Below are 15020 nucleotides of genomic sequence, written 5' to 3'. Positions count from 1 at the left end.
CCCCATCTTCCCCTACCACCTCTCTCAAAGCAGAGGCCACCCCTACGACTTCCCAGATGGCATTCTCGTTCAGCATGGCCGGTCTCTTTCCCACCATGACCTACAATTAGCCAACCAAGTTTTGTCGTCTTTGGAATAGTAGCCGTCCGAATCATCGTCCTCTGATTCATCCTTGCCTAAATCCACACCCTTTTCATCATCTGTAGACTCATCCTTCACGGCCACCGCTCCAGCAGCCTCCGAATCGACCCCCATGAAATCCTTTACAACCCCAGCAACCCCCCCTACACCACATCCTCAAACTCCAAATCATCCTCCTCATCCTCCTCCATCTTAAAGCTCATGTCCCCCTCCACCTTCACCCTCTTCCCCGCCCGTCCCCCATCCCCCCCATCCGCATCCCTCATCTCAAAGCTCACCACCGGGGGCGCAGCCGTCGCAGCCGGCGCCGGCACCGAGCTATCCGTAATCCAACTCGGCAGCGCGTTCTCCCTCAAAAACCTCTCCTTCCTCTTCCTACTCTCAATCAGCTCCGCCTCCTCATTCCCATCACTGATCGTAACCTGCATCGTCTTCGGCCCCGTGTTCGCCAACCCCTTCACCGCAGACGGCTTCCCCATCCCCCCCGCATCCTCCACCGGCACGCTCGCCAAAACCTCATGCATCGCCTCCCGTACAATCGGTCGCGCCACCGCAATCGCCTTGTCAAAACTGCATTCTGGCACCAGCCCCTTGTCGATCTGCTGCAGCATGTCCGTCATGAATTTAAACTGGTTATTCATCCTCGACAACTGCTGATGACCGGGTTGCTCCTGCTCTTGACTCCTCTCAAGCACAGCCTCGCATCGTAGACACAAGAACCCCTCTATGCTCACGCTGTCCAGCACTTCCAGCTGCGTCCACTGGGATTTACACCTGGGGCAGGAATACTCCTTGCTTTCGTCCTGTGGTTTGGCGATGCCCTGCATGTCCTTGTCTGTCTTGTAGACGCGCCACTTGATGGCGTCGACGGTTTGCTGGTAGTCGATGTAGTAGTATGTCCTGTTGACAGGCCGGGTTTTGCCCTCGATGACTTCCGGGCGGGTGTGTACGGTTAAAAACCGGGCGTCGCGGAGGGAGGCGCAGAGGCGGTGGAGGTCTTTGGTGTTCATCTTCATGAGGTAGGCTAGCTCGTCGTCGCGGAGGCAGGAGTGTTGGACCAGGGCTTCGATGGCGAGGACTTCTTGGGTGGTGTGGAAGGCGCGGATGACGGAGCGGATGAGGATTTGGGCTAGGGAGTGGGAGTCGGACATTTTGGGCGGTGGTGAAGGGGAAGTTGGCTAGGTGTTGGTTATGGTGAGAGAAGAGGGAGGTTGTCGTCGCGATGGCGCTCTTAACGAAAGGCGAGCGAGCCAGGCCGGTGTCGCAGTAAAGGAAAGCGGGTTGGCTGGCGCAGATAAGAGAAGTAGGAAATGCCCACACAAACGAGAGACTTGTCGGGTGTAATGTGTGTCGCGGGCGGGTTGCAGGATGGAGAGAGAGCGAGAGTGGGAGTGAGGTGCGCGAAAGTCTGTCGCCTGGTGGGAAGAGGCAGGTTGATCAAAAGGCAGAAATTCAAGGTTGGAGGAGGCTGAGCCTTGTCACTTCACTTTTCTCTTGGCATCCAGAAACTGACAAGACGCGGCGCAAGGATGTGGAGCATCCGGTGACTCGGTTGGTAGCCGCCGCTTTGTTCTAGAAGAAAACGCTGCTAAAATCAATCTTTATCGCAGCTCTTATCGATAAGGCGCAACTTGAATTGACATCCCACAGCCTTGCGACTATTAGCTACCAGCATCACCACCACACACCTCAACTCTCTATTCCAGCCCCTCAAATCAACCCACACCACAGATTTCAACTTCCCACCACTCACCATGGCCTCCTCCGACCCCACCCCTTCCAAACCCCCCTCCGATTCCCCCATCCCTCCCCAAGGAGGTCTCCTCACCCCCTCCCCCAAATACCACGGCACCCCCCCCCTCCAACACCACCTCCAACTCCTCGCCGCCTTCTCCTCCATCGCCGCCCTCCTCATCCTCCGACGACAAACCAAACTCTCCCTCTCCTCCCCCCTCACCCATCCCCCGCCCCCGGTCTGGCAAAAAGCCCTCTTCTACTCAGCCACCTACCTCTCCTTTTCCGGGCTCGCCCACGACTACACCGGCAAGTCAATCTACAAGCGCACAAACGACCGTCTCGACTCCCTCTTTTCCTCCTCCTCCTCTTCCCAATCATCAAACTCAATCTTCAACCCCCTTCCCGAACAAGCCCAGCGGACAAAGCAGCTAATTAAGGAGGAGAGGGAGCGGAGGAGGTTAGCTGAGGGTAAGCCGCCAACAGAGGCAAAGGAGGAGGAGGAGAAAAGGGGTGTCATCACCAAGATATGGATGGGGGGTGAAAAGGACGGGTGGCAAGAGAGAAGAATGGAAGAAGAAAAAAAAGCGCTGGAAGAAGGGAAGGGGTATGGGGATTTGATTATGGAGCAGATCTATGAGGTTTTTGGGTGGGGAGGAAAGAAGGACGATGAGAAAAAGGAGAAACCGGAGGAGAAGAAGAAGGATTAAGTGGTATCATAGTAATCTGAGTCAGAACGAGGGGCTTGCAAGGGGATGATGACAGGGCTGTAAAACCGTTGTATGAGTAGGATGGGTTCTTGGCTTTTTGGCGGGATCTGCTCTTTGGACGGCGTTGAAAAGATCCTTGTATATATATATATATATATATATATATCACATTCGACATGATGACTCGAGACTACCACAAAATTCGTATTCATGTTTGGCACCTCTTTTCATTCTGCTTAAATGGTGCTTGCTTTGTTGACACTAACAGCTAGAAACACGTCCCATAATACCGTCGAGTATTAATCATAGCTGCTGACTTCCCATTGTGCCGAGAAACGACTGCCGATTGTCTCACGGCAAATGATACCACATTCCAAACTCCCACTACCCTCTTCTTCTTCTCCCCTCCAGCCGCCGCCGCAGCAGCAGCAGCCTCCCTCCTCAGCTTCCTCGCACTATCCTTAGCCTACTTCTTAGCCTCCTTCTCCGCCTTGGCCCTGGCCCTGTTGTTGGCGATCTTGCTCTTCGACATGGTGAAGGTTTCAAAGACAAGGTTTCAAAGACGAGGTTGCTGTTGATGGAAAGAGATTACAGCTGTGTTCTGATGACTAAAAGTTGAGGTGAAGGTCAAGGGTAGGGCCGAAGAAAGTCTCGCGGCCAATTGGTTGTGTTTCTTGAAGGAAGGAGCTTTCTTTTCAGAGTCAATTGGAGGCAGGCGCATCCTGTCGCATCGCGGTTGCGAACACTCTAGAAAAAACATGTGGGTCCAAACCTTAGCTTATCGGCATGCTTGGCATCCATCAACCTTTACTCAGAGCAAGGAACCACCAACCAAAGGCATCAGTTTCTTGGACTAGACAGAGCTTTATGACTAGAGAACTAATTCCTAGAGATGCCTAGCTCTCCGAAACACATGTTGGCTTGTTCATCACGGCCCTCATTTGTAAAAGGGTGCCAGGAGAAGTGTCCATCAAATGGCAACTGCGCCGTCGGCACCGATTAAGGTTATGAAGATGGGCCCCCGAAAGCTTGGTTCTCCCTTCTCCTCACCAGGGTTCGGACTTTGTCCCGGGGTAATGGCAAGTGGGCTTGTCTTCGAGGCTTTGGGGGAGCACGAGGCTGGTGCTCCGAAATACGTCACCCCCGCGGCTGAAGAAGATCCTTTGGAGAGGTTCACTGTCTCTGCGCAAGACAGTTCTTGATTCGAGTCAAGTTCTTACTTTGGATGAACGGGTCTTGGCAAGCCAGTCTGGATGACCAGGTAAGGCACGGGAATCTGTCTGAAAGGGGGATCAGCACAGTCCTTTGCCAGAACCTGGCAGTTTTCGTCATAAAAGCTCAGGATGAAACCCCACGGGGACACAGGTTGCCCTGGACCATCCGATCTTTGGGCGGCAAGATGCTGAGGTATGGCCATGTTTCCAAAAACAGAACGAGACCCAATGATCGGATGTCAAGAGTCTGAGTATCAAGTGTGGCGGCCTCCAGTATCCCAAGCAGAAAAATACGAATAAATGGACTGGTGAACACGCGCAAAGGTTCAAGAAGCATTGAGCACAGCCGCCGTCTGCTCCACTGATCTCCGGACCCTACTGTCCCACTGCCGCGCCGGCTGGTTGGAGACCTTGGCGGGGGGAGACGTCAGCGTGTGTGGCCGCGTCGTTTAAAGCTTGAAGCTGAGCCCACTGATTTGATCACACAAGGTCTTCGTGACGGCGCCTGATCGCCTGATAAAACTGGAAACCTGGTTTACTTTCTTCAGGAACGATTTATTTTCTTCCTCTCCCTTCTTAGCATCTGCGCATTCCAGGTCCCATCTCTTCATTATTGATTCATTCCATGCGTACCACATGTCAATGACATCCACCATTCTCACCACGGCCATATCAACATTTAAACTTCACTCGACCTTCTCGGCAGCTGCAGCAGTGAGAAGACCGGTTAGGCATTTTACCTAGGCCACTTGGATATCATCATCAAGGTGGAAAAAATCTAGAGGTGGGCACGCTAGAAAGTGGGAACATTTGGGGAACATATTGCGACGCAATTTCCCCTCTTGATCCCCAAACCCCAGACACTCGGAGATCCCTGCTCCCGCTGTGCCAAAACACAACAGAAGGGGATCCGCCTGTCAATCGCCAGATTCCCAATTCCTCCTCCTGTCAATCGAACATCCAAAACCACCAAAAAAAATAACAAACCAACAAACAAACCGGGCCTGGGTTCGCTCGCTGGAACCACCCGTCGCTCATTTGTATTGTTCCTTTTGCAACAACAAAACCCCTCGTTTACACGAAACCACCTCCTCCCGATCATTACGAACCCCCTTTTGCGACCACCACCTGCAGGGTTTCCTGCCGCTGTTTATTACGCTCGGGAGCCAGCCCCCAAAGAATTAGCCCGTCATGGCTTCCAACGAATACTACAGTCAGACGTCCCGAGCTGACAATCAGTACTACGGCGGCAATGACCAATACCGAACAGAATCCCCCTCTGCTTACTCGGCGCCAGCCCCGGCCTACAGCTCCCACCACAATCTTGTTGGACCTGGGAAGGACCGGCCGCCGGCGGCGCAAGGTGTGTCTCCTTCACCTTTCGAAACCGTCTTCGACGATCATGTCTATCCGGCAGCACCATCCTCTAGCCACCAAGCGCGCCGCCTAAGTCAGCAAGACACGAGCTACCGCCCCCTCTCGCGGGTGCCCTCTGATGAAATGCCTGCTTACAATCATGCCCCAGATGACATCCCGCTGCAGGACAACATGCAGAAGCACCCTTCGAGACAACACATCGAGATGCAGGATCACGTCTATGATACTTCGTCGTCGCAGCACCACCAGCCGCCGAACAAACCACCGAGCAAAGGGCGGGTGAGGTTGGGGGAGTTGGGCATGCTGGGGTCGGGAAAGAAGAAGATACCGTTTGTGGTGTATTTTTTTACTATTGTTCAAGTTGCAGTTTTTATCGGTGAATTGGTCAAGAATGGTATGCCGCCTTTTTTTAATCTCCCTCCCCCCTTCTCATCAACATTGTTAACCTCCCCGCCCCCCCCAACAGGCACCTCGACCGGCTCCCCAATCATGATAAAACCCCAATTCAACCCCATGATCGGTCCCTCCCCCTACATCCTCATCAACATGGGCGCCCGCTTCGTCCCCTGCATGCACAACGTCAAGGCCATCCAAGAAGCCGAAGGACCCGTCTCGTGGCCCTGCCCCTGGTCGACCACCAACGAGAACACATGCACCCTCTCGGAGCTCTGCGGCTTCGGCGGTGTCCAACAGCCGGGCCAACCGCCGGAACCGAACCAATGGTTCAGATTCATCGTCCCCATCTTTTTGCACGCCGGTCTGATCCACATCGGCTTCAACATGCTGCTTCAACTCACACTCGGAAGGGACATGGAGAAACACATTGGCTCGATCCGGTTCTTTATAGTGTACATGTCGGCCGGCATCTTTGGTTTCGTCATGGGGGGTAACTTTGCCGCGACTGGCATCGCCAGCACGGGCGCATCAGGTTCATTATTTGGGATTATCGCACTCACCTTTTTGGACCTGTTGTACAGCTGGAAAGACAGGGTGAATCCCACAAAGGACCTGATGTACCTCTTTATCGACATCATCATCTCTTTTGTCCTGGGTCTCTTGCCCGGTCTGGACAACTTCAGTCACATTGGCGGGTTTTTGATGGGGTTGGCGCTGGGGATTTGTATCCTTCACTCGCCCAACTCGTTGAGGAGGAGGATTGGGGAGTCGGAGGTTCCCTATGCCAACAGTCAAGTTTCGTCTGGGTTTTTGAAGGAGGGGACCGTGCCACCGTTTTTTAAGAATCCCGTGGGCTTTTTCAAGGGGAGGAAGCCGCTTTGGTGGGGGTGGTGGTTGATTCGGGTGGGGGCGCTGATTTTGGTGCTGGTGGTGTTTGTGTTGTTGTTGAATAATTTTTATATTCATCACAAGGTTTGTGGGTGGTGTAAGTATTTGAGTTGTTTGGTAAGTCTTCCTCGGTGTTGGGGGTGATGATGGGGAGAAGATGCTGACTGGAGAGTATAGCCTGTGAATAACTGGTGCGAGTTGGGGAATTTGACTATTACGAGGGATCAGGAGACTGCTCAGCAGCAGCAGGCGGCGAAGAGGGCGGTGGAGGCTTTGATGGGGATGTCGAGACGGGTTTTGAGGGGTTGAATAGACGAGAAGAAGAAGGGGTGGTTTTTTGTTGTTGCCCCTTGGTATTGGGTGTCAGAGGCATAAAAATATGCATAGCATTGGCGTTTGGGATTTTTGTTTTCACAGCTGGGTTTGGTCAGTAATCGGTTAGGGATTATCATTACCTGCCTGTTAGAAGTGGGCAGTGAGTTTACTTTTGTGCAGAGACAGAAAAAAACTAGCATTGTCAACAAGAAAGAAAAGAAGTATTGATGTATTCATAACCCCCCTCCCCCCTCTTTTTCTACCTGAGCTTGTTTCTTGTGCGGTCTAGTAAGAACACTCCCTCTAGAGATCATCCTCCTCCTCCGAACCAGACTCATACGACCCATCGCTCATATCCTCATCTTCATCCTCCTCTTCCTCGTCCTCACCATCCTCCTCATCAGCCTTGAGACCATAGTCATCATAAAAGTGAGCAAGCGTCTGAACCTGGGTCTTGTAACCCCTCTCACCCAGCGTCTTGACAATATTCTACAACATTTTCATCAGCAATTATATCCCATTGGTAGGTAGACAGGGGCAAGGGGCAAACTCACCTCCTCCATGATCGGCGCACAAGTAACAACAACATTGCTCCTCCCCGGCTCAAAAACCGGCAAGATCACCTCCCTCATCACCTCCCTAATCTCCTCCTCCGTCACCTCCCTCACCCTAGCCAGAATCTTCTTGTTCCACCCTTGCTCCAACCCGCGAACGACAGAAATCATGTAATTCTGCTGCGCCGCCGCCGTCATGGTAGACTGCTCGTCCGCCACGCCAAACACAATCGAGCTGACCGCACCCTCGATCAAGTGCCTATCCAGCGGCTCCTCGCCCGAGGCCAATTTCGCAACCGTCGTGCGGGAGGCTTCAATGGCCTTGGAGGCGTCGGGGGAGCGGTAAACCTTGAACTGGAGGTATCCACCGTCTATCTCCCTCGAAAATGAAACCCCGTAGGCAAGACCGTTGCCTCGGACGGCGTTCCAGAGCGGGCCCTCGACCGCTTCGAGGTAGGCTTGGGCGACGAGGAAGGCCGGGAGGAGGGGGGAGGAGTAGGAAGAGAGGCCGGTGGCGGTGGAGACGGAGTAAGAGCTGTCGAGGGTTGTCATGGGGATGATGACTGATCCTACCGAACCAGGGGATTGCCCTTCTTCGTTGAGCATTGCCGAGAGTTTGACGATGGGGAGGACGTCCTTGGTTGGGTTGAGGTCGGGGTGGGAGGCGAGTGCGTCCCAGGCTGCGACTGGGTTGGAGAGTTTGGCCACGTCGGCGGTGACTAGCACGCGGAGGTTTTGGAACGAAAAGAGAGACTTGCGGAGTTCCTCGAACCACCCGAGGACGGTCTCGGGCTCTTTCTCGAGAAGCTTCTTGAGGCGACGGAGGTAGACCGCCTTGACGAGGGTGCGCTTCGCAGACAGGTAAGCCTCGGGACGGAAGTGGATGGCCATGTCGACTTCCTGAGCCATGGTCCGGCCATCGCGCTTGAGTTCGGGGATGTCGGCAAGGGCTTTCACGATGGCAGCCTTGATGCGGACAGGGTCAAAGACAATGTCGAACATGAGCGTGCGCAGCCAGTCGATGATGGTGGTGTACTTTTCCGGGTCTACCTGGAACTGGATAGCCAGACCCTCATAATCGCTTAGTCTGCTGGCCGAGCTGATGTGGTAGCTGATTGTGTCCTTTTCAAGCTGCTTGACGACTTGCTCGAATTCGAGACGCTTGCCATCCCGGATGACGGGGGAGTTGAAGAAGTTGTCGGTGAAGAGGGAAAGAAGAGGCTTGTACTGGACTTCTGTCTCAGAGAGGCCGACATGAAGCGTCAAGTGCACAAAGTTGGACGGAACATCCTCAAACTGCACAAAAAGGGGCTTTCCTTGAGGAGCTGCATCGATGATCTTCTGCGCCTTGTTGTCCGAAGCACCAAGGGCACGAGCCTTTCCTGATCTCGCAGTCAAAGACTCAATAAAGTGAATTGACTCGGTGCCAGGAACTGGCCACTGATCCAACACCTCAGGAGGAATTGGCTTCTCGTTGTTCTGCTTGGCAGTCTCGAGCTTGTTCTTGAGAGCCTCGAGACCCTCCTTTCCGAGCTCCTCCTTCCTCTTGGCGATGCGCTCCTCTTCGCCAGCCTTGAGCTTCTTGGCAAGCTCATGCGATGGCTTTCCGAGAATAGAGACGTGATGGGCGTCAGAGATCCACTTCTTCAAAAAGGCACGCCACTGCTCATCAGTCCACTTCTCAAGCACATCATACTCCTTCAGGGTCTCCAGGTCTCTCAGGGTAGAGCCGTCCCGCTTGCCAAACAAATAATCCGTAATAATGTTGCTAGCATAGAACTGCTCGGAGGATTCCGCCTGGAGCTTCACTTGGCGCTTCTCACGCTGGAGGCATTCGTTGATATAGTTCATATCGAGAGGCTTCGAGGCGACTTCCTTGAGAAGGTCAACCAGGCGCTGCTCGACAAAGGCAAGCTTCTCAGTGGCAACACCAGTTGGCTGGAACCAGATGACGGAGTTTGGTCTCGAGTCCCACCAGTACGAAACCGAACTAGCCAGCTGCTCTCTCTCCACGATGGTGTTTTCGATGATGGAGACCGACGAGCCGCAGAGGTAGGTCATCAAGATGTTAACCGCTGTGCCCTCGATCTGGTCGATGCAGCTGGGTCCGAAGAAAGCCACAAGGATTTCGCCGGTGGACTCGTCTTCCTCGGGAAACTCGACCGTCTGGACAATGGTCTTTTCGAGAGGAGGTGGTTGGGGAGAGTCAACGAATGGGCGCTTGAAGCTGGGGTTTGGTGGTGGGATATCATCTTTGATGCTCTCCTCAAACGTGTCCAAGATCTTCAGCAGGTCCTCGTGGTCAGCCTCACCAGTGATGATGACAGCCAGATTCTGGGGCTGGTACATGGCCTTGTGGAATTCACGAATTCTGTTGGGAGTCAAGACCCGAAGCGCCTCCATCATACCGCCAGTTTCGTATCTGAAACCAATATTTTCAGGATACAGCAACCGGCGAGCCTGAAGATCCATCAGCTCAGAGCTGCTGTACTGAAGAGCTTGCATCTCAGAGTACACGACACCGGCATCGTTGCCCTCGCCGTCAATGTGATGAACCTCGGTCACACAGGCATCATCCGTGATGTTAGGGAGAATGACATGCTCGAGGTAGACAGGGAGGATCTGAGCAAAGCCATCCCACCCGGCAGTTTCAAGGGTGTAAGCGGTGTGGTCGACGGCAGTCCAGGCATTGGTGTTGGAGTAGGCTCTGCCGGCCAGCTTGTCGAGCAGGCCCTTGTACTTGTAGCTCTTGGAGCCCATAAAGACCAAATGTTCCAATGTGTGAGGCGCACCAGAGTCGTCAAAGATCTCGGTGGCTAGTGTGAAGTAGCCGTTGACCTTGGGGCCCTTGCGGTCGGCCACAATAACCTGCATGCCACTTCGCTCAGAGACGTACTGGGTAATGCCAGTTGGGGCATAGTCGGACTGAAAGCTTTGGACCTTGCGGAACCGTGGTTTTTGAGCCTCGGTCGACATATTGGCTGTGTTGATGATGGTTATGGAAGTTGGTATGGAGCTAGCATCATGTCAGCGAGAGCCCTAGCCGTAAAAAGAGGATGTGAAAAGTCCAAATGAATGTAGGAAACAAGGACACGGTGATCTTCAAGACTAGGGCACAATATAGAAAGGCCAACGGGCATATCGTCTTCGTAAAGTAGGTAGTGTGTTATACCGGAGCATACCCATGGTCATAGCAAATCGTCGCTTCTGATAGGCCCGCGGTGATATGAAGAGCTCCTAGTCCATAGGAGAGCCACCCAAATAGCCGATACCAGGCTGGCATCTTGATACTGGTGGTGTGGCCAGCCTAGAAAGAAGCAAGGGGACAGCTGAGAAACCAAGAGGGCAAGAGGAATGCGCAAGGTAACACTACCAGCTGCTGATATGGATAGCTATCACACATGTCCAACAAGACGGCACCAGTCAAAGAAAAGACAAGACGATATTGGTGGCTGGGTGAGGAGGGGGGCGTTGAGCTACTGCGCTCGAGTCTGACATACATACCGGTGTATAAGGCGTCTGCTGCCTAGCCACCTCGTCAAGGGGAGAAGTCCAATGATGGTCGACAGAGGGTGTGCCTACCCCAAGTTTCCAGCTGATGTTCAGCCTGGAAGCGACGGGCAAAGAAACGAAAAGATACCGAGATAAACTAGATACCCCTCTCTTCCTGCAAGGTTGCTTGCTGCTGCTGTTGTTCCGATGGGTTTGTAGAACACAGGAGCTATGGGCAGTCAGCACTGTTTGGGCTGTTAGATGTTGCTAGTTTTTGGCGGGGTAGCTGCTGGGTGGGTTTTTTGGTGTGTTTGGGGTTGACGAATCAAAATGGTGGCTTGTTCATCAGGGTTCTTGAACCCAAGGGTTGGGTCCTGGTTCAATTTATATGGAAAGTGAGATCTTGGACCTGCCCAAAGAGGTGTTCCTACTAAATACAATCAGTGTCCCAGCGGTCTCTCTGACAGATCTGAAGTTCGAAATGCCCCGCCGTTTGGATGGTGGGACAGCCCGGCAGGCCCACTAAACTTCAGACGGACTGACCATCCATTGGGCAGGCGCTTTTGTACAGAATATGCAGTGTTCTGCTGATGTTGGATAGTCCCCGCGCTTTAGATATTGGGCATTCTACCTGTGTAAGCACTCAATTTCTGCGCGGGGGCGAGAAACTGACATGATGTATACCAGAAAGAGACTTATATTTTTACCGTCGGGCCAGAAGCGGTCGACATTGGTCTCCACCACTCTTACAGATATGATATCGAGACGTTGAATCTTGGCACCGAGGCTGAGAGACCAGTGACGGTTGCCCCACAACGTGCCTCGGCACTTGCAGCTTCCAAGACCAGGACAACGACCTCAACCAGAATCAAGACTTGCATGTTGCCTCGATTGATTGGACTTTATATACCCGATTGCCTGTTCCTTGTTCCACCATGGACTTTCCATAGAAAATAGAAATCGAAATACAAGTTTCTCTTTGAAAACCCATTCCGAGCTTGAACTCCACCAATCTAAAATCAACCAGGTTCCATCCCGCTGTCTTGGCTTCTCCTGGTCCCTTTTTTATATCTGTGAACTCCCAGGACTTCACATCTTTTCAAATCCACCCATCTTTGCCCTTCCCGCTCACTCACCCCTCAAGTCCAGCCTGTCCGACACGCTGTCCCTCCTCCGCACAGCCCTATCTCGTCGCGGACGGCACCTCGCAGCTATGGACTGGTTCGGCCGCGCCAAAATCGACTTTGCCCACGCGGCCACCCCCCTGCCCTTAACCAGGAAAGATGGCTCCCAAACCGACCTCCTCAAGGTCGTCGAGGCCGCCGTGCCAAAATGTCAGATGAACCCCCTTCTTTTCAACGGCCATCTCCAGACCATATATACAGCCGTCAAGGAGCACGGCCCGCAAATCTACTACAAGAGAAAGATCTTTGACGCCGACCACAAGACCTACGCCGGCACTTTTGCTGTCGACTTTGTTGTTCCTCAACACAAGGACTTTGACGAGGAGCTCCCGCCGAGAACGGCGTTTTACTCGGAGGAAGAGTTTGCTGGTATTGGGTCTGATGACAGCAAGCCTATGCTGATAGCGCTGCATGGGCTTTCGGGGGGGTCTCACGAGATTTATCTCCGACATGCTATTGCTCCCTTGGTGATGGATGGGGGCGAGTGGGAGGTTTGTGTGGTTAATGCGAGAGGTTGCGCGAACAGCAAGGTGACGACGGGGGTGTTGTTCAATGCGAGGGCGACGTGGGATGTGAGGCAGTTTGTCAAGTGGGCGAGGAAGATGTTTCCCAACAGACCTCTGTTTGGAGTGGGTTTCTCGCTTGGTGCCAATATCATGACCAATTACGTTGGCGAGGAGGGTGCAAACTGCCCATTGAAGGCGGCCATTGCCGTGAGCAACCCTTTCGACTTGGAGGTGTCAAACAAGGGGCTTCAGAGGACATGGTTGGGGAAGGAGGTCTACTCCAAGATCATGGGCAGTAAGTTATTCGTAACCCTTTTCTTCCACACGCAGTACCTAACACTACTTCAGACAACCTCAAAAAACTCTTTGAGCAACACAAGGAGCAAATCCTCAAATACACCAACGTCGACTACGACCGCGTCCAAAACGTCACCTACCTCCACGAGTTTGACCGCGCAGTCCAGACCGTCACATGGGGTTACCCTACCGAAAACGCCTACTACCGTGACGCTTCCTCCTGCGACGCCATCCTCGCCATCCGCATCCCCTTCCTGGCCATCTCCGCCCTTGATGACCCAATTGCCGTCAAGGAAGCCATTCCCTACCAGGAGTTCGCCGTGAACCCTTACACAGTTCTCTGCACGACGTCTCTTGGCGGGCATCTGTCTTGGTTCGAAATTGGTGGCGGGAGGTGGCATCCCAAGCCAATCTGCAATTTCCTGAACGCGATGGCAACGGATATCAACTTGGAGGCCGTGAGCAGAGAGGAGAAAATGGTTGGGGATGGAAAGTACCAGTTTAATACCGACTTTAACCCGGTGAGGAGGAAGTTGAATGTACTCGAGTAGAAGCAGTTGTAGCAAGCTGGTGGTAAAGGATTTGTAGTGATACTGTAGGATACACATAGATAGAGGGCATACGGAGGGTATAGACTTTTCTTGATTTAATTGTACATAATCCACTCAAAATTCAGGAATAGAAGGATTCAAATGTACGGGGAACTTGATCAGAAATTTACACGCTTTGATATTGACTTGAAAAACGACACAGCCGAAACATATCCCTATCATCTACAACTTGGGCCCTTTATTCCCGGCAAGATACTGCCCCCCCAACCTCAACATCTGCACCGCCTCCTCCACCATCTCCTCGACAATCTCCCTGGCCGGCTGCACCTTTTGGATCGCGCCCGCAACCTGGCCCATGAGATGAGGCACATCAATCTCATTCCCCTTATCAAGATCATACTCAATCGGCACCACCCCCTTCCCGGTCAACTCCCTAATCATATCCGGCTTCGCATGCCACCCCCTAACCCAATCATTCGTCTTCATCCTCAACGGCCGTCCACTCAACACCAACGTCCTCTCCGTCTCGTCAAAGCCGCACTCGACAACAGCCTGCTTATGCTGCTCCGAACACCCCGCCTCAACCGAAGCAACAAACCGCGTCCCGACCCAAACCCCAACAGCACCCTGCATCAAAGCAGCAGCCAGCCCCCTCCCGTTATGAATCCCTCCCGCAGCAACAACCATAGCACTCTGCCCGTTGAGCATCTGGGGTTTGTATTTTCTCGCAACATCAACCACCGCAGGAATAAGCACCGTCCCACTGATATCCCCCGTGTGCCCACCCCCCTCCCCCCCCTGAGGGCAGACCATATCAACCCCAAGATCCAACGCTTTCACAGCGTGCTTGGGGTGACCAACCATGTTCATGATTAGAATCCCTGCGCTGTGCAACCGTTCAATTACATGCTTCGGCGGGACCCCCACTGCGCAGACAAACAGTTTTGCTCCGGACTCAATCGTGATATCAATCAACTCGTCGAGTTTACCGTTGGTGTAGTCGTGGTTTGTCTTTCTCGCGTTGCCCCCGACTTGTGGGAGGGCAAGGTCGATACCGAAGGGGAGGGAGGGGTGAGCAAGCAGGGACTTGAGCTCTGTGACGATGCCACGGAGCTGGTCGGGGGTGTACATGAAGCCGCCGATAACCCCTAAACCGCCGGCGTTGGAGACCGCAGCGGCGAGCGGGGCGGAGGAGGTGCGGGCCATGCCGGCGAGGAGGATGGGGTGTTTGATTCCCAGGAGGGTTGTGAGCGGGGTGGTGATGGGGCCGGAGGAGGCCATCTTGTAGGAATAGTGAGAAAGGTGAGTGAGTTGGTGTAAGTGTAGATGAGCCCGCTCGAGGATGTGTTAGATGTAAAAACCGACAAATGTTGAAAACAAGTGGGATATATCTCCCAAGGCAAAAGGAAAACAGGATAAGAAAAAGAGAAAGATCTACCCCAAATATATTCTTTCTACAAACCCAGCCAGATCGATCTCCCCGTCATCAACGAACTCCCTCCCCAAAACGGTCTAGAAAAGGGCGGGAAACCCACCCTACCCCGGACCCACAGCGCCGCCAAGGACCCAAAACCTGGGGGGGAGATGCGGGGAAGCACCCTCGACGCCTCAAAGAAGGGCATGTTGCCGAGGCATCTCCAACTGTAGGGCAATTGTGAGCT

At 53.3% G+C, this 15020-nt stretch overlaps 6 protein-coding genes across 6 annotated transcripts; 3 read left to right on the top strand and 3 right to left on the bottom strand.

The window, feature by feature from the left end:
- Positions 1 to 284: 284 nt before the first annotated feature.
- QC761_202740 (uncharacterized protein) lies at positions 285 to 1292 on the bottom strand (the record flags this gene model as incomplete). Its single annotated transcript, XM_062876001.1, has 1 exon — positions 285 to 1292. One exon carries the CDS (start codon positions 1290 to 1292, stop codon positions 285 to 287), a length of 1008 nt encoding a protein of 335 aa, XP_062734552.1.
- Positions 1293 to 1509: 217 nt separating this feature from the next.
- Positions 1510 to 2585, top strand: QC761_202635 (uncharacterized protein; the record flags this gene model as incomplete). The annotated part of the gene is made up of 2 exons (XM_062875991.1): positions 1510 to 1532; positions 1814 to 2585. The coding sequence occupies 2 exons, from the start codon at positions 1510 to 1512 to the stop codon at positions 2583 to 2585; spliced, it is 795 nt and encodes a 264-aa protein (XP_062734551.1).
- Positions 2586 to 3855: 1270 nt separating this feature from the next.
- On the top strand, positions 3856 to 7019 carry QC761_202730 (uncharacterized protein). Its single transcript, XM_062876000.1, has 3 exons — positions 3856 to 5570; positions 5643 to 6544; positions 6638 to 7019. Exons 1-3 carry the CDS (start codon positions 4991 to 4993, stop codon positions 6767 to 6769), a joined length of 1614 nt encoding a protein of 537 aa, XP_062734550.1. The 5' UTR covers positions 3856 to 4990; the 3' UTR covers positions 6770 to 7019.
- Positions 6944 to 11486, bottom strand: QC761_202710 (uncharacterized protein). Its single transcript, XM_062875999.1, has 2 exons — positions 7330 to 11486; positions 6944 to 7264 (listed from the first exon to the last, which is right to left on the bottom strand). Exons 1-2 carry the CDS (start codon positions 10303 to 10305, stop codon positions 7079 to 7081), a joined length of 3162 nt encoding a protein of 1053 aa, XP_062734549.1. The 5' UTR covers positions 10306 to 11486; the 3' UTR covers positions 6944 to 7078.
- Positions 11487 to 11511: 25 nt separating this feature from the next.
- On the top strand, positions 11512 to 14798 carry QC761_202700 (uncharacterized protein). Its single transcript, XM_062875998.1, has 2 exons — positions 11512 to 12806; positions 12860 to 14798. Exons 1-2 carry the CDS (start codon positions 12035 to 12037, stop codon positions 13357 to 13359), a joined length of 1272 nt encoding a protein of 423 aa, XP_062734547.1. The 5' UTR covers positions 11512 to 12034; the 3' UTR covers positions 13360 to 14798.
- On the bottom strand, positions 13582 to 14640 carry QC761_202690 (uncharacterized protein; the record flags this gene model as incomplete). Its single annotated transcript, XM_062875997.1, has 1 exon — positions 13582 to 14640. One exon carries the CDS (start codon positions 14638 to 14640, stop codon positions 13582 to 13584), a length of 1059 nt encoding a protein of 352 aa, XP_062734548.1.
- Positions 14799 to 15020: the final 222 nt, after the last annotated feature.

The sequence above is a fragment of the Podospora bellae-mahoneyi genome, chromosome 2, assembly GCF_035222275.1.
Source record: "Podospora bellae-mahoneyi strain CBS 112042 chromosome 2, whole genome shotgun sequence".
In the NCBI taxonomy this organism is placed as follows: Eukaryota; Fungi; Ascomycota; class Sordariomycetes; order Sordariales; family Podosporaceae; genus Podospora; species Podospora bellae-mahoneyi.
Note: the sequence above shows the minus strand (reverse complement) of the source record. Positions and strands in the feature narration are given on the sequence as shown.

Bases quoted from the DNA above. Each gene is read 5' to 3' on its own strand.
- QC761_202730 (XM_062876000.1), top strand. From the start codon at position 4,991: ATGGCTTCCAACGAATACTACAGTCAGACGTCCCGAGCTGACAATCAG. The intron at 5,571-5,642 runs GTATGCCGCCTT...CCCCCCCAACAG, and splicing joins CGGTGAATTGGTCAAGAATG to GCACCTCGACCGGCTCCCCA. The intron at 6,545-6,637 runs GTTTGTGGGTGG...TGGAGAGTATAG, and splicing joins ATTTTTATATTCATCACAAG to CCTGTGAATAACTGGTGCGA.
- QC761_202710 (XM_062875999.1), bottom strand. From the start codon at position 10,305: ATGTCGACCGAGGCTCAAAAACCACGGTTCCGCAAGGTCCAAAGCTTT. The intron at 7,265-7,329 runs GTGAGTTTGCCC...AAAATGTTGTAG, and splicing joins GTGCGCCGATCATGGAGGAG to AATATTGTCAAGACGCTGGG.
- QC761_202700 (XM_062875998.1), top strand. From the start codon at position 12,035: ATGGACTGGTTCGGCCGCGCCAAAATCGACTTTGCCCACGCGGCCACC. The intron at 12,807-12,859 runs GTAAGTTATTCG...ACACTACTTCAG, and splicing joins CTACTCCAAGATCATGGGCA to ACAACCTCAAAAAACTCTTT.